At 58.7% G+C, this 21,660-nt stretch overlaps 4 protein-coding genes across 6 annotated transcripts in view; 1 reads left to right on the top strand and 3 right to left on the bottom strand.

Moving 5' to 3' along the window:
• Nucleotides 1-243: 243 nt before the first annotated feature.
• Nucleotides 244-2,366, top strand: ISCU (iron-sulfur cluster assembly enzyme). Its single transcript, XM_063416309.1, has 5 exons — nucleotides 244-400; nucleotides 477-590; nucleotides 793-903; nucleotides 1,501-1,579; nucleotides 1,968-2,366. Exons 1-5 carry the CDS (start codon nucleotides 317-319, stop codon nucleotides 2,060-2,062), a joined length of 483 nt encoding a protein of 160 aa, XP_063272379.1. The 5' UTR covers nucleotides 244-316; the 3' UTR covers nucleotides 2,063-2,366.
• A 1,232-nt stretch (nucleotides 2,367-3,598) lies between these two features.
• TMEM119 (transmembrane protein 119) lies at nucleotides 3,599-8,787 on the bottom strand. The gene is made up of 3 exons (XM_063416377.1): nucleotides 8,451-8,787; nucleotides 6,540-6,882; nucleotides 3,599-4,940 (listed from the first exon to the last, which is right to left on the bottom strand). Exons 1-3 carry the CDS (start codon nucleotides 8,785-8,787, stop codon nucleotides 4,169-4,171), a joined length of 1,452 nt encoding a protein of 483 aa, XP_063272447.1. The 3' UTR covers nucleotides 3,599-4,168.
• A 1,001-nt stretch (nucleotides 8,788-9,788) lies between these two features.
• On the bottom strand, nucleotides 9,789-12,276 carry SELPLG (selectin P ligand). The gene is made up of 2 exons (XM_063416374.1): nucleotides 11,991-12,276; nucleotides 9,789-11,234 (listed from the first exon to the last, which is right to left on the bottom strand). The coding sequence occupies exon 2, from the start codon at nucleotides 11,227-11,229 to the stop codon at nucleotides 10,024-10,026; it is 1,206 nt and encodes a 401-aa protein (XP_063272444.1). The 5' UTR covers nucleotides 11,230-11,234; nucleotides 11,991-12,276; the 3' UTR covers nucleotides 9,789-10,023.
• A 1,125-nt stretch (nucleotides 12,277-13,401) lies between these two features.
• Nucleotides 13,402-21,660, bottom strand: part of CORO1C (coronin 1C) — a 47,765-nt gene continuing 39,506 nt past the window's right edge. For all 3 annotated transcript variants that reach the window (XM_063416371.1, XM_063416373.1, XM_063416372.1), the window contains exons 4-11: nucleotides 20,995-21,124; nucleotides 20,093-20,274; nucleotides 19,462-19,581; nucleotides 18,499-18,603; nucleotides 17,491-17,636; nucleotides 16,971-17,028; nucleotides 16,642-16,887; nucleotides 13,402-15,931 (exon numbers count right to left, since the gene is read on the bottom strand). In XM_063416371.1, the coding sequence (XP_063272441.1) occupies nucleotides 15,812-15,931; nucleotides 16,642-16,887; nucleotides 16,971-17,028; nucleotides 17,491-17,636; nucleotides 18,499-18,603; nucleotides 19,462-19,581; nucleotides 20,093-20,274; nucleotides 20,995-21,124 (1,107 nt within the window). In that variant the 3' untranslated portion in view covers nucleotides 13,402-15,811. The remainder of the gene's footprint in view (nucleotides 15,932-16,641; nucleotides 16,888-16,970; nucleotides 17,029-17,490; nucleotides 17,637-18,498; nucleotides 18,604-19,461; nucleotides 19,582-20,092; nucleotides 20,275-20,994; nucleotides 21,125-21,660) is intronic.

Consider the following 21,660-nt stretch of genomic DNA (forward strand, 5'->3'; position numbering starts at 1 on the left):
AGGGTCCGCGGCGTGCGCGGCGCCGCTCGCCCGCCATATTGAGAGTGGCACCGCGTGCCGCACGAGCACCGGCTGTCGCGATATGGCGCGATTGAAAGGCCGTTTCCATCGTGTATTTATTTACTGATCGTTTTAGGCACAGTGCGAGGCACTGCCCATAGATGGCCTGCAGCGCTAGCGCCGTGTGGCGAACGTATGACCGCGGTGAGACGCGGGCTCCGGGGGCGAAGGGGCGTGGCTAGGGCGTGTTTGGGGCGTGGCCAACCCGCCCGAGGTTATAAAAGGGAGTCTGCCGCCGCTCCTCCCCTCAGTTAAGATGGCGGCGCTGAGGGCGGCGGGGGCGGCGCTGCTGCGGCCCCGGCCCGGGCCGGCCCCGGCCTCGCTGGGCTACCACAAGAAGGTGAGGGGCGAGCGGGACACGGGGAGGGATGGGGGGAGGGCGCGGGGTGGCACTCGCTGACGCTGTGTCTTCGCAGGTGGTGGATCACTACGAGAACCCGCGCAATGTCGGCTCCCTCGACCGCAGTGCCAAGAACGTGGGCACCGGCCTGGTGGGCGCCCCGGCCTGCGGCGATGTCATGAAGCTGCAGGTGACCTTGGGGACCCGCTGGCACCTGGGTGGGGTCACATGGGGCTGCTGCGAGGGTCAGACCTGCCCGTGTCCCCTCAGGGGACAGCACGGGCTGCTCTCATCCCCGCCCTGCCCTGTGGCCGGGGCAGGGCCAGTCCCGCTACCCGGAGGCCTGGCTGAGCTCAACCGGGCGCTGAAGTGTCCCCAAAATGTTCCCGCAGGTGGAAGTGGATGAGAACGGCAAGATCGTGGACGCTCGCTTCAAAACCTTCGGCTGTGGCTCGGCCATCGCCTCCAGCTCACTGGCCACGGAGTGGGTCAAAGGGAAAACGGTGAGGGAGCTCCGGGAAGGATGCAGAGCTTCCCACGGGCCCGTGTCATCTGTAGGGATCGTGTAGGAAACGCTCTCCAGGGAGTCCCTGCACTCCTTTGTGCTGTAGAAACGACTGCCAGCACTGTCAGGGTTTCACTTGTAGGGCAATCATTGTCTTTTTCAACACCCATCCGAAAATCATTAAGGTTGGAAAAGCCCTCTAAGAACATCAAGTCCAACTGTTCCCTCCACCACTGACCCCAAGAGCACATCCACACGTTTTTGAACAGTTCCACCAGGAAATGACTTTGTGTCTTAATGCAGTGAGCAAAACCAGGCTGGTGGCAGAAATTGTAGTTGTACAGAGTCTTTAGATCATTTCTGCCAGCAGTAAATGCACCTCGGTGTTGTCATAGAGGGTGAACAGACTTGGAGCTGCCCAAGTGGGGACAGCATGTGACACTGATATGTCAGTCAGACATTCCTTAATCCCACCTCCCTCACTGCCCTGGGCAGCTGGGATGATCTCCCCTGTGGGTTCTGCTGGCTCTGGAGCACTAAACCTTCTTAGAAACACAAACTGCAGGGCCCGTGACCACCTCTGCCTGTGTTTCAGGTTGACGAAGCGATGAAAATCAAGAACACAGATATTGCCAAGGAACTCTGCCTTCCCCCTGTCAAACTGCACTGCTCCAGTAAGTAAAAACCCCGGATCTCAGATACTTTGGGAATAGTACAGATGCTTCTGGATGCCGTTTTCCAAACAGCTTCTGCATGACCTTGCCCTTAAGAGAAAACTTGTTCAGATTTCAGGGTTAATTCAAGAATGTTCAGGTCACTTCAGTATTTTGGAGTGTGTGGCTCAGCAGACTGATAATAAATTATCAGATTCTGAATTATATTATTATCTCAAGTTATATTACATGAAGTATTTCAGGAATTCCACTCAATTTCTACACAGATAAGTCTGTGGTGCTGGTCTTGTTAACTCACTGCTGCCTGCTTTTGTTTTTACCTCATCTTTTGTCCTAAAACCCCTTGAATTATCCTTAAAATCCCTTTTTTTTGCCCTTTGCTTTGCAGTGCTGGCTGAAGATGCCATCAAGGCTGCCTTGGCTGATTACAAACTGAAGCAGGAGTCAAACAGAGAGTCCGACAAAAAAACCGACAATGCCTGAACTGCCCGCGCAGCTTCCCCTCCTCCCTCCTCACTCTGCAGTGCAATTCCCGAGCTGTAGTAGGACCCTGTGCACTACTCAAGCTGTAAGATACGCACAAGTTATGCACACAAAGTGTCCCTGTGGTGTCCAGCCACTCCGTAGTGCTCACATGGATGGGGGCTCCTGTTCCCTCGGGAACGCCGCGGGAAGGCTCCGCCCCGGAGACAAAACCCCGCTGTCCGGTACTGGAAGGGCTGCACTTTCATTTTTATGTTGGGAAGATGTCTAGTTTTGCCTAATATTTTATGGAATTTAGTGGGAATTGTTGCCCTGGTTTGGATGTGTTTGTGTGAGAGCTGTGGGGCCGCCCTCTGCTCCGGCTGCGTCAGGGTTGGTTTCGCAATCCGGGGGCAAATTCCTGCTCTTGGAGTTCTCGGACCCTTTGCAGGTGCCAAAGGGAAAACTGGCCAGGAAACACTGGTGGTTTCTGCTCCCATGCTGTCACTGCTTGATTTTTGAAGCTCTTGTTTGAGGAACAGCCTGAATTTTGGGGTGATTTCCCTAAAAATTTCACTTTTTCACTCACCGAGTGCTCTCTTACAGCTGTAAATCCTGGGCTAGAGGAAAGTGTCCCTACCCAAGGAAGGGGTTTGCAACTGGATGAGCTTTAAGGTCCCTTCCAACCCAAACCACTCCAGAATTCTCTAAAATACACCCTCAGACTGGAGCCCTGGTGGGGAATAGCAGAGCTGGAATGCGGAGCTGAGGGGGAACTCCCAGAGTTCCTCTTTTCCGGGGGAGTATTTCTAAAGCAAGCAGACAACACATTGGCCAACTTCACTTATTTACCTTCTAACCCCCCACAAGATGCCTCACTTCCCATTTTTCATACTGAGGGTGTCGTTAAAAATTTAAAAACGCATTTAAAAAGATGATTGTCTCATTCTGCTCCATCTGGGCACAGTATTTGTAATTTTTAACACAGAGGTCACACGTTGCTGCCAGTTTGTCACTCACGAGGTCCCTCTTGTGGATCCTCGGCTCCTGGCACCCTCCAGCGGTGAGGAAAGTGCCTCTCCCTCATGGAACAATCCTGCTATTTCCCAGTTTAAAAAAAAAACCAGGGAAACTTCACATGCTCACATCTACTTTGGGGCAAAATCAGCTCTTTGTGGTGGCACATTCTTCCCAAGGGAACGTTGTCCTGAGGCAAGGACATAATGGGATAAAACACAGGGATCTGGGAGGTTGCAGGGACACAGGGATGTGGGGTTGTGCTGCTTTTGAGGCAGAACAGCCTCTCTCACCTTCCAGGTTTCTGTGCTGTCCCCACTGCGGCAGCTGCACCCCAGTGCCACGGCTGAGTCCCCCACAGCCCCCCCTCGGCCCCACAGCTGTGGGTGCAAGATAAAGGTTTCCTGGAAGGGCACATGGTGTGCTGATGTGGGGACTGATACACCCTGCCCAGGGCTCCACTGCCCCTGGAGGAGCACAGGGACACGGGGACTGTCCCCAGCCACCCCAGAGCTGCTGAGAGACACGGGAGAGGAGCTGTGCGGAGGAAACGTTTATTTCTAGCTGAAGGGGTTCAGGAAGTGAGGCAAAAATCCAACTGGGCTCTGGGGTGAAAGAAGGAAAGGAGGGTTCTTGTCCCCAGATCCTCATCCCTCTTTCCCTTGGGTGGCCCTGGGCAAAGCTGACCCAGGCCCTACAGACCTCCAGCTCTGCTCCCATCCTTCCTCCCAGACAGACACAGCTCCCGGCCAGGAGCCCGGCACGGACCAGGCTGCTGCTGCTGATTAAAGTAACATTTGGGAGGAAGCTGGTGGCACAATGGGGGCAGAGCTGGAGCTGGGGGGATGCACCCACCCAGTGCCTGGGCTGGGAGAAGCCCCCTGGGCAGCAGGAGCTGGGGCTGACAGTGTTCTAGTGCTGGGGAAAAGCACCAGCTGGCAAATCCCCCTCCATGAGCACCCCACCAGCACGAGGGTCAGGGGAGCTGGGGGGGAATGGGATCTTCATCGGGGCCTCCTTGGGCCACCACGTACGTACGGCTGATCCACCATGTCCATCGTGTGTCCCAAGCCAGCGGCTCCTCAGGATGGCTGGGACTGTGTCCCTGCCTCACATTCCAGAGGCAGCCTGGGAGCCATCCTGGGCTGCATCAGGGGTCTCCTTGCTTCCTGCGCTTGCCTCTTCCTCCACACCTGGACTTTGGGCGGGAGCCTTGGGTTGCTCATCCCTCAACTTCTTTCCTTCCTCCTCTTCCTCCTCCTCCTTCTCCTCCTGAGGGGAATTCTGCTCGCCCTGGGCCCCGTTGGCCAGCGGCGCCTTGTGGGGGGATTTGAGGTTCTGGGCAGCAGCCAGGATGTCCGCCTGGAGCTGCCGGCCGCCGTCCAGCGGCTCCTCTGCGCCGGCCTCGGGGTCTCTGTCGGGCACCTCGCTGAACGCCCGCGCTCCCCCCGACTTGTCCCGCTCATCCACGTATTTCTTCTTGGGAAAGGAGGAGGGATAGTAGGCGGAGGCCTTGTGCTTCTGCCGGACGATGACGGCGGCGCAGATGATGAAGAGGAGGACGAAGGACAGTGAGCCCACCACCACCACCAGCAGCAGATACTCCTTGAAGAAGTCCACCAGCCCGTCCAGCACGCCCGGCGCCGAGCTGTTGGTCACCGTGGTGCCCGGCACGTCCCCCACCGTGGGGCTGACCCGGGGGGTCACGGGCTGGGCAGGCAGCGTGGCCGACGCCTCGTCCCCGTCCCCGCTGCCCGCGGGCTCCGGCAACACCGGGCGCTGCCGCGGCGCCGCCGCCTGTGCCGGGCCTGCCACCAGCAGCACCAGGAGCAGCAACCACGTGCCCATGGCCGAGCCCATTCCCAGGATTCGTGCAGGAGACCTGTCGGATGCAGAGGGGAGGGGGACATGTTAATACCCCAACGGAGCTCCCCGAGCCAGCCCTCACCCGCCTGAATTTCTTTATGGAAGTAGAAAAGCAGCTCCGGTTTTCTCGCCCTGACGGAGTGAGGGGCTCTGTTTGTTTTCCAAGGGTGCAGCTGGAAGCCAGCTGGGTGGGATTGCTCAAGGCCGGGGGACCGGGGCTGCTGCCAGCGCCCGGCTCCAGACAACGGTCATTTGGCTGATTGGAGAATTCCTGAAAAAATGGAGGTTTGCAGTGGAAACTTTGACACAGGCGACGCTACAAAGGGGCTGGCCCCGGAGCAACAGGCATTTCCCAACCGCCCGTCCCAGACCGTTAATTCCCAGCTGGAGCACGGCTAAAAATAAATTGGGGCAGGATTTCAGCCCGGTGCCACCACGGTGGTTGAGTGGAGCCGGGATGGGGTGTGGGACAAAGGGCTGACGTGCAGGGAATGGGGGTCCCGCCTGCCTGAGTGTCCCTGGTGAAGGGGGAAGGCTGGCTCCATCCCTGTGCCGTGCTGCTCGCCGGGATGGGCTGGATCTGCCCCATTCCACAGCCCGCTGTGCTGTAGGACACAGGACACGGAGCCATGACCGGGGTGAGCCCCTGGCCAGGCTCTGCACCCCACGGGATTTGGGAGAGGGACGTGACCGTCCCCACCATGTCGTGAGACATTCCCGAGGGACATCAACGCGTGCCCCGCCACGTAACGCCATCGAGCCGTTCCCAGGGCTCTTCCCCTCCATGGGGAGGTCTCGGGAAGCAGCTCCCCAGGACCATCAGCAGGGACCCCCTGTGACAATTCTCCAACCTCAGGCTCCTCAAATCCCAACCCACATCCCATTTCCCCCCCAAACAAACGCAAGGCAGCAGCTCTACAGACCGCGGGGGACTCCAGCAGCAGGATTTGGCTTCCAGGCTCTTTCCCGGCTGCACAATCTGGTTTCCATTAATCCAGTGCAAAAAAAGGCAGCGGAGGTGGGAGGTGCCCCTGACCCCCAACCCTCCCAGCTCCCCACGGGCACTGCTGCGGCCGTGGGGTCACAGCATGGACCAGCACCGGGAGAATGAAGGGTTTGAGGGGCTGAGATGAGCCCCTTCATCCTCCTCTTCACCCCAGACAGGGGCCCCTCGGCAGGAAAGGGGTCCCGGGATGGGGGTGGCATCAATTCCCCGGCAGCCATTGGAGCTGAGGAGCAGCCGCAGCCATGGAGGGGCTGAGCAAAGCCCAAAGCAGTGCCAAGAGCAGGGCCTGGCACCACGGGCATGGCCAGCCCTCCACCCCCATCCCCATCCCATTCCAGCCCCGTCCTCACCCACCCCCAGACCCACAGCTCCTTCCCAGCTCCGCTTCCCAACCGCTGCAGAAATTCACGATTTCGGTGTTGTCCCGACGCAGCGCGCTGCGATTCCTGCCTGGGAATGCAGCCATGTGGCCGACTCCATCCCGTGTCCCGCCGTGGGGACCGTGCCCAGCCCTCACCGCAGCACCCTGGGCTGTGGGACAGCCTGTGCCCTGCTCCAGAGCCACCCGAAAATCGGGGAGCAGCTTGGCACATCCAGTGGGATCCTCACCTCGCCCGCAGCCGGCAGGAGGGAGCCGGGAAGACGGGATCTGTCCCACACACCTCGAGCCCCTTTCTGCAGCCTGCTGGGATGGAGCCTCCTCCTTCTCCCTCTTCTCCTCCTCCTTCTCTTCCTCCTCCTCCTCCTGCGTCGCAGCCCGGGACCAGCTTGTTCTCATTACAGCCGGGATGGGGAGGGGGTGTGGGAGGCCAGGGGAAGGCAGGCAGCCCCCAGCCCCCTCCCAGATGAGCTCCAGCTGGGGCTGGGGGTGTTTCCTGGCTTGTCCCGTCAGCAAAGCAGCCACGGTGCTCCCCATCATCAGCCCTGGAAGGGGCCACGTTTTGGGGTGCAAGTAGGGATGGGGGTCACATAGAGGGCTGTTTTTAGTGTTGTTTTTATCAACAAAGGTGGGGGTAAAGCCCATCCGAGGGTCCCAGGGGGACAGTGAGGAATGTGGGCTCAGTGCCCTGGCGTTATTGAGGCAGTGGGGCAAACATGGCTTGGAACCATCCCCTTAACTTCAAGAGAACATTTTCCTAAAAATCCCAGCCTGGAAATGCTCTCGCCTGGGCTCCTCTGCCCTGGGGTGCAGGCAGGGATCCCCAAGGTTCCCCACACAAACACAGCAGCTGCTCAGCTCCCTGGGTCCCGGTATCCAGTTTGGGGGTCTGGGGGCACCTCTTGAGCCCCCCAAGCTCTGTCTCTCCCCCTGCCCTGGTCCCCTCGGCCTGCCCTGAGGTTGCTCAAGAGGCTGCAGCCGCTGCGTGACCTCATCCTGTTGCTATTTTCCTCTGCTCCTCTCTGGGGACCTTCCAGACCCCCCAAAAAGCCACGGCCAGCCCCTGGGGACCATGACCCCCGTGGGATGGGGGAAGGATTCTGTCCCCTCGGCCGGAGGGGAGCTGGCGCCGCCAGGGTTTCTCCGGTGCCGCCGGCGGCGTCGCGGCTCCCCGAAATAAAGGCTCCGTCCGTCTGGCGGCCCCGGCGGCTCCCAGCAGCTGCGGCACTTAAGGCTGCGGCCTTAAGTGCTCAGTGATGAAATCTTAGAGGGGAAGGGGGACAGGCGAGGGGAGGCCGGGGCTGAGGGCGGCCTGGAGGAGCTCCAGCAGCATCCGGCCCTGCTCCTGCAGCCCAGGTGGGGATGGGGCTGAGCTTTCCCCTGTGCACCCAGTGCTGGGCTCAATCTCCTCATCCAGGGTCTCCATTCCACCGTGCCCAGGTTCTGCATCCCACATGGTCCATAATCCCCATTGCTGCTCATCCAAGAATCCCATCCCACCCTAGCCACGATCCCCATCCTGCTTTGCCCAGTCTCCATCCCTCCTTGTCCAGCATCTTCATCCCGCCCTGCCCACGGTTCCCACCCTTCATTGCTCAGAGTCCTCATCCATCCCTGCCCAGTGTTTCCATTTCCCCTCGCCCGAGATCCCCATCCCTCCCTGCCTAGTGTCCCCACCCTCGCAGCCGGGATCCCGGTCCCAGTTCCCGGTGCCAGCTCCCACCGCCCATTACGATGCCGTTTTTGCCTGCAGCGGCCGCGGGCCCGGCCCCTCGGAGCCGGGCAGGGCCGGGACCGCCCGGCCCCGCTGTGTAATTTGGGGCAGCAGGAACGCGGGGCCGCGCAGGGCTGGGCTCGGCGGCACAGCCCGCCCGGGGAACCGGCAATTTGAGGCATTTCGGCCTTGCTCTGCTTCTAATTTGCTTCCCTGGGCTGCGCTTTGCTGTGCCAGCAAAATACCCGGAGGGGACCCGTCCTGCAGAGCTGCACGAGGAGTGTGGAGCTCCGTGTGCAGCGAGATTGTTCCACCCCTGGCCTCCTGTCACCCCCGGTGCCACCCCGGACCTCCTGTCACCCACCACAGCCCCGTGCCACCCCCGGCCCCCTGTCACCCACCACAGCCCGGTGCCACCCCACCGCACCCTGCCCCGCCCCGCTGCCCGGCGGGGTCCCCGAGCATCCCGCTGTGACACGGCGCAGGCTGCCCGTGCATTCCTGTGCCGCGAGGGGGGCGATGGCAGCCCGGCAGGACCTGCTGACTGCGCCAAATAGGGCGATGCCGGCTCCCGCTCCCGGCTCCCGCTCCCGGCTCCCGCTCCCGGCTCCCGCTCCCGGCTCCCGCTCCCGGCTCCCGCTCCCGGCTCCCGCGGTGGAGGGAGGTTTCTCCTCGCTGGGCTCCTGCTGGAGAGCGGCCGGCACAGGGCTGGGAGAGCGGGAGCAATCCCCGGATCTGCACCCATCCAATCCCTCGGGACACATCCCTCGGCCTCATCCTCACCGGGGGCAGAGGGCGGGTGAGCTGCTCTGGGGTGAAGCCAGAGGATGGGAGCATCCCTTGTCCCCTGTGGGGGCACAGTGGGACACAGCAGGGTGACACCAGCAAGGAGGCCACGGTCAGGGTGTCCTGTGTGGGGACCAGCCACGGGCGCCGGCTGCGGGTCCCCTGGCCCGGCTGAGTCACCCATAAACATTTACATTCACAGCCGGAGCGGGGCCGTGCAGCTGCCAGGATCCAGATGGAAAATATCCCAAGCACAGAGTGAATGTAAACAGGCAGCAGGGCCGGGATGCAGGTGAACGACCACGCTGGCAATTCCCCCTGGCCAGACAGCCCAGAGTGGCCTTCGAGGAGGCTGCAAGCCTGGGGATGTGGGGAAGGGGGTGTGGGGATGCAGGAATGGGGATGTGGGAATGGGAATGCTGAATTTGGCAGGGCAGGGGTGGGGATGGAGAGATGGGGACATTGAACCTGGTCACAGCAGGGATGGGGATGGGGATGTGGGGAGGTGGGGATGTGGGGAGGTGGGGATGTGGGGTGACTGACACCTGCCTGAGTGGGTGAAATGGTGAGACCTTCACCGGCCTCTCAGGGATTTGCTCTCCCCATCCCTCCCATCCTCATTCCCAGTCCCAGCCGGGGCCAGCGCTGCCGGACGGTGCCGAGACCTTGTGGCCACCGTTCGCCCCCGGGGCCGAGCACCTGACAGGCAGCGGCGGCTCCGGAGGCGTCCCCGCCTCGCTGCAGCGACCGCAGGCAGGAACACGTTTTGCCACGGGCGCGCTCGTCCTGTCCCTGTCCCCAGCCCCGGCGTTTCCGCCCCGGCCCTCCCGCCCTTCCAGCTCCCACACGGGGAGAAGGGCCCGGGGTCTGGTCCCTGCCCGGCGAGGGGTGGCCGCGGGTTTCGTTTCTGCTCCCCCAGGGGCTTGAGGGGGAGGATGGAGAAGCGAAATTTTGGCAGCAGGATGTGGGCAGGCGGCGGGGCAGGGAGGGGGCTGGCGGGTGCCATCCCTGCCAGGAAGAGACCACCACGTCCAGGTAACTTTTTAATGGGATGGACCTCGAGGGCTGAGCTACGAGCTCTTCGTCACACGGGTCCAAGCTAAAACACCGGGGGACAGCGGGTCCCCTGCCCTAGGCTCCACCGGGGACACCAGGCAGGGGACACCGGGCAGGCGGCCCCGCAGCGCTGCGGGATGCAGGAGCATCCCCGGGGTTCAGGAGTGCTCCGGCAGGAAGCTGCTGAGAGTCAGGTTGTCTCCGTCGGGCTCGGGGCTGCCGTCGGGCAGCAGCAGCTTGTGCCGCCGGGCCGGGACAGGCCGGGGGCCGGCGGCCGTCTCAGCGTCGGGCAGGAGCGAGGAGATACAAATCATCTCGGTGCGGCTGAAGCGGCGCTGCCCCGTCCGCGCCCGCCGCCACAGCAGCGTCCCCAGCACCCCCGTGCACACCAGGAAGGTGGCGGCCACCAGCCCCAGCAGCAGCATGGCCAGCAGGCACTTGCTCATCACCCCGCTGGGCTCCCAGGGCGCCGCGGAGCCCCCCGGCGTCGTGTCCCAAGCGGCCGGGAGGGTCGGTGCAGGCGGAGCTCCGGATTCCTTGCGTTTCTTGTGGCCCGTGGTGGTGAGGACAAAGGCTGGGGAGGGTGTTGAGCGTGGCCCCGTGGAGGAGCTGCTGCCCGGGCCATCAGTCACTGTGCCCTCCTCGATGGGTGACGTGAGCCAGCTGGGGGTGGCAGTGGCGCTGCTCTTTTGGGCTGCTGACGGTGCGGGCTCTGAGCCTGGCAGCAGGTCGGCAGCAGGGGAATCGGTCTCATCCGCGGGATCAGCTGTGGTTGGCACCGCGAATGCCCGGCTGGCCTTGGTGCTGGGTGCTGGTGGTGGGGCAGAGGTGAGGAGCAGGCTGAGATCAGGGGGATCGGTCTCATCCACGGGCTCGGCTGTGGTGGACACTGCAGACACCTGGGGCAGGCTGGGGCTGGGCACTGTTGGTGACACAGAGTCCTCCAGTAAGTCGGGTTTAAGGGAATCTGTTTCGTCCATGGGCTCGGCTGTGGTGGACACTGCGGGCACCCAGATGAGGCTGGCGTTGGTGCTGGGCTCTGGCGTTGTAGAGCTCAGGAGCAGCTCAGGCTCGGGGGAATCATCCATGGGATCGGCTGTGGCTGGCACATGGAGCAGGCTGGCCGTGGTGCCGGGTGCTGGTGGTGGCACAGAGACACCACGGCTCTTGTCACTGCTGATCATCGCGGTGGCACCGGGCTCCTGCCCACGGTCATCCCTCTTCTCACGGGAGAGGGGCAGGGGCTTGGCCGCCCCCCAGACCCACTGCCCGCCCCGGGGCAGCCCCGGCTGCAGCAGCTCAGCCCCACACGCCCGCAGGGGGCTCAGCACCAGCAGCACCAGCACGGCCCGGCCCAGCGCCATGGGACCTGCAGGGGACAGAAAAGCCAGGTGACATCGGGGTCCTGCTCCCCGCGGGAGAACGCTGAGCATGGAATGTGGGATCACATCCCAACTGAGGATCCTCCTCCCCCCTCTGGAGAGGGGCCCGCGGGCTTGGGGGGATGGAGGATGCACCCAGCGACCTCCTCCTGCCACAGCCCCCACCTGCGGGAGCTCAGCGCGGTGGCTCCGCTCCAGGAGCCAGTTTTGATAAGGAAGTTGAGTGTCTGGGACTGGGAAATCAGCCGCGATGGAGGCGGCTGCTGCGGGACGGGGCAGTTGCGGGATGAGTCTCCGTGTGGAAGTGAAACCACAGGGATGTCACCCACGTTTTGACAGACCCCCCCTCACACCGGGGTGCCTGTCCTCCCCCTCCGCCCGCCGGGCTGGCACAGGACTGAGGCCACCATGAGCTTGTGCCTCTGTGCTGGAGCAGGAGAGGCAAATCCACCCCAAGCTCACCCCAAACCCCCCTGTTCCATCACCAGCCCCCCCCGCCCCTCCTTCGGCAGCCCCGCTGGGCGGAAGCCACCGAGGTCCCCGAGGATCTGCACCCAACAGCACCCAGACACGGCTCAATGCTCCGAGCATCCCCAGGAGGCTCCCAGAGCACCCACGCGCCTCCCCAAACCCCCAGGGACCAGCACGGAGCGTGGCACCCTCAGGGACCCTGAGCACCCCCTCTGCACCCAGAGCATCCCTGGGGCCGAGCCCCGATCCAGCACCTTCCCTCCAGGGCTCACCTGTGCCGAGCGAACGCGGCGGGATCCCGGCTGCAGGGCGCACCAGAGAGGGCCTGGCACGGCGGGGCGGGGGCAGCCCTGGCACGGGCACCCGCGGCGCGTCGTGGGCCACCCTCCGCCTGCACCTCCGGCCGGGGATGGGAGGCAGCGCGGAAAAGCGGCTGCGGTTTCCCGAGCCCGCTGGGGAAGGACGTCACGCCGAGAGTGGGGCCACCGAGCGCTGGGGGCTGCGGACACCCCCCGGGGAGGGTGGCAGGGCGTTCCCTGCACCCCAAAGAGGGGCTTCCTGCCCTGGCGGCAGCCCCCGGCTCGGCCCCGCGGAGCAGCTGCGCGCCGGGGCTGGCGGCGCCCCGAAAGCAGAAGTGACGGCGAACCTGGTGCCAGGGCTGCCACCCCCCCCGGGCACGGTGTGGGCACGGCCAGGGAGGGAGCCGGGGTGCCTTGAGATGCCTCAGCACCGGGAAATGCCTTAGCACACAAGGAGGAGGAGGAGGGTGAGGCCCTGATGTTTTACACAGCCCTCATGCCGGGCGCCTTCTCCCTGCACCATCCCCGGGATGCTCCGAGGGGCTCTCAGGGGGCTGCTGGGTGTTGTCCTGGGTGTTGTCCCGGCCTCGTGGCTTTGGCACGACAGGAAACCCCCCGCCCCAACCGCAGGCTGCCGGGCGGGAGGCGCAGCCGCAGCCGCAGGAAGGTGCTGCAAGAGGCACATCCGCAGGAACGGGCCCGCGGTGTCAACAACCGCCCGCCCTCGGAAACCTCAGCCCGTCCCTGCTCCCAACACCTGGCCAGGGGGCTGGAGAGGGAAGAACGGGGCTCAGGCCTGTGGGATGAGCATCCCCGGGATGGATCCATGGTGCGCAGGGAGCGTTGATTCCCTGGGAGCATCCCTGCCCGGCCCTGCGGTGGAGCCGGGGTCGGGGTGTTCCGGAGGTGGTTGTGCAACATCCCTGAAACGCCGCAGCCCTGAGAAAGCTCAGACCTGGGCAGAGGAAGTGATGCTGTTGCCAGCTCTGAGTTCTTCTAGACTTCCTCAGCCTGGAAACAAATTTTACCTGGGGAAGAACAGAATGAGCCCCCCAGATCCAGGGTAGTTCCCAGGGAGGGCTGCTCCTTCCTGGGAACACATCACCCCCATGCACCCCGAGATCCCCCAGCCCATCTGTGCCATCACATCCCACACCCAGCCCAGCTCCTGGGCTCATCACCGGGGATCACCAGGGAGGATCCCACGTGTGACCCCAGGAACGGGCCCTGGCTCTCCTGGGACAAGAGCAGAAGGTCCCCAAGGACCCCCTCAGCCACAGCCCCCCACTCGAGTGTCCATCATTCCACATCCTGGTTATCAATCAGAGCTGGAATGATTGGGCACAGGACGCCGAGAGCCAAAGGAAAAGCCAAGCAGAGGCAGTTTATAATCAATGACTTTTATCTTTTGAAAATGGAAGCAAATATTTGGACAGATACTCTGGTCGCTCTATAAGAGCGCGTCTTTCTGGACTGGGCTGGTTCTCTCCCGGGATATCACGGCTACAAAAAGCTTCAGGCACTGACTCCTGTTGAGCCTGGCGAGGCATCAGTTCATTTAAATAAAATACAGGCTAGGAACTAAACTCTCCCACACCCCCACCCCGGGGCACCTCAATCCAGCGGCTCCCAAAACTGATTTCCCTCCAATGTTAGGAACAAACCCGAGGTCCCCGAGCACACAACCCTGAAGTCACACGTACAAATCAACACAGAAATCACCACTGTGGGGAGAACGACCTTCGGGTTCGGGTTCCAAAAGGAAAAAAAAAAATCCATAAAAATACACATCTCAGGCATTTACTGCAATACAGAAACGTCACCAAACAGCCAAAGAACCCGGAGCGGCCGGATTGTGGATCCACGGGCACAGGGCAGGGGATGCCACTTGTCCCTAAAACACAGAAATCCCACTGTTCTGAAGCTTTCCTGCTCTGCAATCCCACCACATCCTCTGTCTCCTCCGTCCCATCCTCGTGCCTCTGCAGCTACATCCCTCGGCCGATTCCGCCTCCACTCACACGTCCCTCCACAACAGGGAATCCTTAACCTGGAAGTTCTGAACATGCAAACACTGGGAAAAAATGGAAAATCGGAGAATTCCTAGCTAAACTAATGGAAAATAAAAAAAATCGATCACTTCAGCCTGGATGAAGGGACTCGTGTCCGCTGGGATGCTCCAGGTGGGAGCACACGGAGCTGCCACAGGGACAGAGTCCAGCTGGGATAGAGATCCAGAGCTCTCAGATCCTTTGGATTCAGGATGGGTTATCAGCACTCCCTGGCACTGCAGGGCTGGGCTGTGCCAGGAATGGCAGCCCCCATCCCGCTTGGCACAGCTTTCCAGGGTGTCTGGATCCCATTCCCAGCACAAGGACACGGCCTGGGAGCAGGGAGCCAGCCTGCCCCATCCCTGACAGCTCCTTCACAGGGGAGACCCCGCCTGAGCTGAGCTTTGCTGAGCTGAGCCTCCGTGGAACCCCAGGAGGAGCTTGCCGGCCTAGAGCACTCACAGGGCCTCTCCCTGCAGCATCCCAAGGGAGCTGTGGGAGAAACCAGTTCTCCAAACTGGGATCACATCCGCCCTCCCAGTGCCCTCTGCTCTGAAGGGCTGAGAGTGCAGGGGGGGCTGGAGGTCAAATCCTTTCCTGCAAATCTTTCCAGCATGGCAGGGTGGGAGGCAGGAATGGGAATGATGGACAGGAGAAAACAAATGACAAAAAAGTAACAACAGAGGTGTTTTGTTTGTGAAGAATTATCATGGAAAAATCACCTTTCTGCTGCTAACGCTGCCTTGGAAGCACAGAAAATTCCTATCATCAGCACTGGTGTGAGGGGCTGATGGATTCCAAAAGTTCCTTAAAATCCATGAGCTCAGGAGTGTTGGGGGGCAGGAACAAGGATTTACAGCCACGACTTGCTGGCATGCCACAGCTCACCTGGAACTCCATGCTCCATGGATAAAAACATTCCTGCATGGAAGTAATTTCTGCCTTGAAATGGAAATAAAAATGAGCAAGTAAAGCACGTGGGTTTGGTCATGGAATCAAACCTTGGGATAGTGGGAAAATGGGAACATGGTGCTGGCTTAAAACTTCAGTAGGAAATAAATCCCCTTGCTCAGAATGATATATTTGTATTTTTCTGTCAGCCAATGGGGCTGGGGACATGTTGTGGAGCAGGAAAGGCAGCTGATCCCATCTCCAAGGGGATTCCACAGGGAAGAGAAGGGAAGGGAACCCACCTGATTGTTCCAAAGGGAGGATTTATACAAAAAAAGCTTCAGCTTTGTTCTCTGCACAGTGTAAACACCTCCCACACCCCCTGTCCCTTGGAATGGAAACACAAATACTGCAAAAGTGGCAAATAAGAAAAATAAAAGCAATTTTTTTTTTCTGTTTTTTGGCAACTCTTTAAAAAAAAAAAAGGTTAAGAACAATGTGACGTTGGTCCCTAAATCTAGAAAAAGATATTTGGGCATGACATTGGAAGTCAAGAATGAATTTGTTTTTTAAAGATTCATAATAACACCTGGAAAAAACAAAAAGAACAAAAAAAAAAACCCTGTAAAAGTAGCACTTCTCGTTTTTGCCTTGCTTTTGACACAGTCACAGAAATTCATCGGAACATCGGGAAACGAAAAAATATCTTTCACTAAAAAGCTTGGCTTGAAATCATCGGCTCTGTGGACGTGGATTTGAGAGAACAGGAAAGCTCGTACTGGAATGCTGCAGGCTGCTGCTGGCTGAACTGGGAGCTGCTGGAGCTGGGATGTGCCCGGGCTGGCGGCCCCGTCAGTCCGCGATCTTGGCCATCTGCTGCTCCAGCTTGGAGATGCGCTCGTCCTGGTTGGAGATCGTGTCCTTGATGGATTTCAGCTCCTTCAAAATCTCGTCCAATTTGGCGTCGTTTTGCTGGGAGATGAGAAAGGAACAGTGAGGAGAGGAACAGTGAGGAGAGCGCTGGGGTTTTCCAAGGAAAGGGCTCCTCCCAGTGGGGTTGTTGGAGGGATGAGGGTGTGACAGACCCTGGAGCAGTTGGGATGCTCAGGGGATGGAGCAGCATTTCCAGTAGCACCAGTGCACCCACCCAGGACCAGGACTGCTCTTTGAGCCATACTTTCCCCTGTGTCCCAAGGGACACGGTTTGGGGACAGGGATTAGTGGTGAGCAAGGTGCTGGTGCTGGGTTAGGGTTGGACTTGGGGATCTTGGAAGTCTTTTCCAACCTCAGTGGTTCTGTGATTTAGAAAAAACAATGCCAAGTAATCTCCAATATCTGCAGAAGCATTAGAAGCACAGAGTCATGGAATATCCCAAGTTGGAAGGGACCCACAGGGATCATCCAGTCCAACTCTTGGCCCTGCCCAGGACACCCCAGCAATCCCAGCCTGTGCCTGAGAGCGTTGTCCAAACCCTCCTGGAGCTGTGGCAGCCTTGGGGCTGTGACATCCCATGGGGAGCCTGGGCAGTGCCCCAGCAACCTCTGGAGGAAGAACCTTTCCCTGATCTCCAACCTAATCCTGCCCTGACATAGCTCCAGCCCTTCCCTGGGTCCTGTCACTGTCCCCACCCTGGCATTCCCACCTGAGGCCATCACCCCCAAAATTCCTGGAGTTCACTCACGGGGTTTGAGGCATCCGCTGCTTTCTTTGGAGCATTTATGAGATCACTCTTCTTGTTCCCGGTGGGTTTGTTGTCCAGTATGTTCTTCTTGACCACCTTGAGATCCCTGTTTTTGCCTGGAATGTACCCGTGCTTCAAGGAGATGAGGAGAGGATCAGCGTTCTTCCCCTCGAACCACTCCTCTGCCTCCAGGGCTGCCTCGGGGCCGGCTGTGTCCGGGTACAAATCGTCCTGGAAGAGGTCGGACTGCAAGGAAGGAGGCACGGATCAGTCAGGAGCTCTGGGAGGCAGGAGCTGGCTCCAAAGCCTGGCCCTGGGGCAGAGCTCACCTTGCGGGGAACCGTCATGATGATGGGCTCACACTTCCTCTCGTGGAGCTTGAAGAACCTGCCGTGGAAAAGGAGAGGTGGGACAGGGAGTGAGGATCGAGGAGATGGGAAAGGAGCAGCTCCAAGGAACAAGAGAAATCCCTGAGATCATCAAGTCCAACCAGCACTGCCAAGGCCACCATAACCCATGTCCCCAACCCACACGGCTGTTAAATCCCTTCAGGATGGGGACTCCACCTCTGCCCTGAGCAATGCTTGAGCAGCCTTTCCATGAAGAAATTGTTCCTAATATCCGAGGACACTTCCCTTGTCCTATCCCTTGTTTCCTGGGAGAAGAGGTGGATCTGTTCCCACCCAGCAGTGCTGTTCCCTCCTGGAGCCACTGCAGCGACATCCCAAGATGTTTCCTGCCCTCCCTGGGTTTTCTCACCCACGCCTGCCCTGTGCTCACTGTTCTGCTGCTTTAACCACTCCTGGAAGTGCCAGCCCCAGCTCCCAGCCCTGGGGTGAGCTCTCTCACCTGGCAATCTCACACTTGTTGACGTCGAGGCCCCTCTTTGGCATGAACCCCATGCCCCTCTGCGGCTCTTTGCTGCTGAAGGTGTTGAGGTAGTGAACGTACGGAGACTCATCCGTGATCTCGAAGTAGCGGATGCTGCTGTCGCCCTGCAAGGAACCCCAGAGACCCTCCAGAGGCTGCAGGACCTGTGCTCCCTGTGCCCACCCTGCTGCTCCCTTCCAGGAATGCTGCCATGGACAGCTCACAGCTGTTTTTGGAAGCAAGGCTGATCCCCTCCACAATCTGAGGCTATCCACTGAACAATTCCTCCAAATCCTGCTCCGAACACTGTGGGACAGGGACTGAGCTCGTGCTTCCAGGCTGGGAGTGCCCCTCCCTCACCTCCTGTGGAAAAACCTCCTGCCACAATCAGGCAGAAAGGCTATAAACCAGTTTATCCCCACCATTGTCTCTGAAACTGCAGGAGGGGTGGCAGATAGAAACCAAATATTCCTCATCCTACAAAGTTGGGATTCATGAACATACTTGTATGGATCCTCCTTTGTAATTCCTTGCCCATCTTAGCTCTGGCTTCTATTTATAGGAGTCCATCACATGAGGGCACCAAATTCCTACAAATTCCTTTTAGAAAGGAGCACCTAATTACAGTCTTCTATTATTTAACCCCACAAAATTACAGAGAGAGTCACCACACACTCCAGCATCTCCAAGGACAAGGAGGACAACACCCAAAATGTACCTTACTCCCATACCAGTATAAAACCATCCAGGTCAACACCAGCAAGAAATATTTTGGCAACAGTGTGGGACTTGCTGCATTAGGAGCAGCCTTACCTAATCCACCCCAAAGAAACATCCAGGTCCTTCCCAGGTTTGGCAGGGTGAGGATCAAACCCATCCCAGAGCAGCCTGGTCTCTCTACAGCCCCACATTTGGCGCAGCAGTGATTTTTTGGGGATCATTTCACAGACATCACTCCCTCCAGGTGCCTCCAAAGCCTCCCCTTACCTTCCCACACAGGTAAATGATGTTGGTGTCTGGGTCGTAGAAGGGCAGCAGGACCCCGTTGCTGGTGTCCATCTCGTGAAGGGCTATTGGCTCCTCCATGTTTTTCTGGAAATAAAAATGCCAGGGATGTTAATTAAGATAGGAAATGCTTCTGGTCATAGAGTGAGGGTCTAAATTATTAACACTCTGTAGGCAGTGAGCTCCCAGTGGTGTCTGTACCACCCAGAAGGATCCGTGTGTTACAACAAATGCTGGGAATGTTCACGAGCTGATTCATTCCCCACGGGCATTCTAATCACTAAATTAAATAAAACCAAGAGCCAGGAAAATTCCCCAAGTCAAGGGAAATATGTGACACAGTGAGTTAGTGTCAGTGGGATGGGATGTGTGATGGATGATGGGATGGAGCCTCCTTCCCTGGAGACACTCAGAAGCCACCTGGACACAATCCAGGTGTCCCTTCCACCCTGAACCCGCCTGGGATTGCTGCTGTCCTGCTCTGCACAGTGCACAGAGAGAAGTGACCTTCCCACAGCCCCTCTGCTCCCTGTGCATCTTCCCAGGCACTTCCAACCTGCAGCTCCCAGCTGAGCCCTGCTCAGTTCCTTCCCCGAGTGACCACACAGCCAAAATCGTGGAAGCAGGAGCAGGCAGCAGATGGAGAGGGAATAACCTCAGTTATATAAACTGTGAATTTAGGAAGGAATTCTTCCCTGTGAGGGTGGGGAGGCCCTGGCACAGGGTGCCCAGAGAAGCTGCTCCATCCCTGGAAGTGCCCAGGGCCAGGTTGGACAGGGCTTGGAGCAACCTGGGCTAGTGGAAAGTGTCCCTGCCCACAGCAGGGGATTGGACTGGGATTGGCTTTAACATCCCAACCAAGCCGACCCATCCCACGATTCCACGGCTGCAGGGCTGGGTTGGTATTTCCATGGATGTGGGGAGCACACGGATCCAGGGACGTACCGGGTTCCACAGCGCCAGCTGCCGCTCGCTCATGCGGCTGAAGCCGGTGGTGAAGATGTTCCCGTCTGCCAGGAAAATGGCTCGCATGGGCCGCGCTCCCTCGTGGGTTTTCTCCTTCTCCTGGATGAGAGGAGCAGGGCAGGATTAGCAGTGAACAGAAAACCCCTTGGAGTGGTGGCTCCTCCATGCAGGAAGAGATCCAAGGAGCAGCACCCAGCTCTCCTTCCCTGCTGCTTGTGGGAGGACCCAGTCACTGAACCACGGGAGAAGGGGACACTCCTGGCTCATTCCAGCTTTGCCAACCTTGCGAGGCTGAAGGAAAACCTCTTTGCAAGCTACAACTAAAGCTCTGCTTTGCATACACAACTCTGGAACTGTAATTATACAAAAGGATTAGATGTGGAATTACACTCCTGCAGGTTTAAAACTGAGCCCTAAAATCCTGGTTCAAACACTAATCCCAATAAACCCAGACAAATCCTCCAACCCCTACTATTCCTCCTGTAATTTCTGAAGAAAGAAACTGAATATGGTGTGTAAACTAAGCAAGAAGATTCTTCCTTCCATATTTTCTTGCTCATTCCCTGCTGGAGTGAATCCAGTTGTTTCTTTGATGATTAAGCAAACTTACAGCGACAATTTCTTGTTTCCTGGGGTCGATAACTCGGACTTTTTTGTCTTTGGAAGCTGTGCAGATGAGGCTGCCGTTGCGATTCCAGCTCACGTTGTAGATCATGTCCACGTGCATGTCATCCAGGTTGATGAGGGCTTCTCCTGTTCCCACATTCCAGATGATGATGGCATTGTCACAGCCTAAAATGGGAAATAACAGCTCGGGTCACAGCATTGGGGTACACGAGGGCAAAGCCAGAGGTGGGGAAGAAGGGATAAACCCTCTGCAGCTCTGAAGGGGTTTTTTTGGGAGACCAAAACCCCAGACTGGGAATTCAGGAGGGATTTTTATCAATCATTTCATCCAACAATCCAGCTGAAAGGACTCACTTCTTTCCTTGGGACCCAACCCATGGAAGCCTCAGATTGTGCCAATGGATAATGAATTATCCAATTTATTTTCATAATGATGTGACTGATTTTCAGTGGTCAAAAGAATCTCATTCCATGGACTGTACTGGCCAAGGAGACAATTTGGAAAATGCTGACCATGAGAGCTTGTGGGAGGAACAGCTGGACTCTGGGATACTTTGCAGGGATCAAGGGAAAAGAGAAACACTCGAGCCTGGTCTAAAAGTATATAAGAACAGGGATGTGGATGTGCAGATGTAAATTGTTAATGCAGATCAAATAAAGCCTGGAACAACTTCCATATTCCAATTCCAGACAATTCCTTGGTGCTGTAAACTGAAGATAAAAAAGGCTGAGATATACACGGAGCTGTGAGCCACGTGTCCCAGTGTTCCCAACTACTGCCACGGGTCTTGTGATTCACAGGGATCTGAGCAGCTGGGGCAGGGAAGAAGGAAAAGGAAAAGCTGGAGAGGAGGGGGAGCAGGGAGAGGTGGCTGTGCTCCGTACCTGCGCTGAGCAGCACATTCCGCGCCGTCGGGTGCCAGGCCACGATGCCCACTCTCTTGGAATGGCCTTCTAGCACCACCACAGGCTCTGTCAGGGACAGGGTGAGCCCGTTCTCGGGAATCTGCCACACCTGGGAGGGAAGGGAAAGGAAAGGAAAGGTGCTCAGCCAAGGGCAGACCCTCCGGAGAGCGCGGGGCTCGGCTGCTTCCCGCGTCCCGCAGTGCTGGAGCTGTCACTTCTCCGTGTAAACGGGAAGGGAATTCCCAGTGTCAATAAACCCTCAGCTGATCCATGAGGAGCATCCCTCCTGTGCCAGCACAAACCCACAGCTCCTCATGGTGCAAACCCTTTATTTCCACGTGCAAGGACCCACTCTGCTCCTGTTCCCCACGGAGTGTGAAAAATCTCCCCTGCAGCTCCAATTCCACGGGAACAAGCTGCTGCCCTTCCAAACTGTGCTGGTCCCTCAGAGGGATGATGCTGCAGCTCCACCACTGCCTAATTTTCATTTCTCTAGGAACACCAGCAATTCAGTTCCCCGTTGGATTCTGGATCCTTTCAGATCCCATTTAATCAGGGAAGAGCGGTTTGCTCCTGGAAGAAGCCAGAGCAGCCCAAATGAGCACAGCCTGTTCACTTCTCCCCTGGTTACACAACCCTTGTGTT

The sequence above is a fragment of the Prinia subflava genome, chromosome 19, assembly GCF_021018805.1.
Source record: "Prinia subflava isolate CZ2003 ecotype Zambia chromosome 19, Cam_Psub_1.2, whole genome shotgun sequence".
Classification (NCBI taxonomy): Eukaryota; Metazoa; Chordata; class Aves; order Passeriformes; family Cisticolidae; genus Prinia; species Prinia subflava.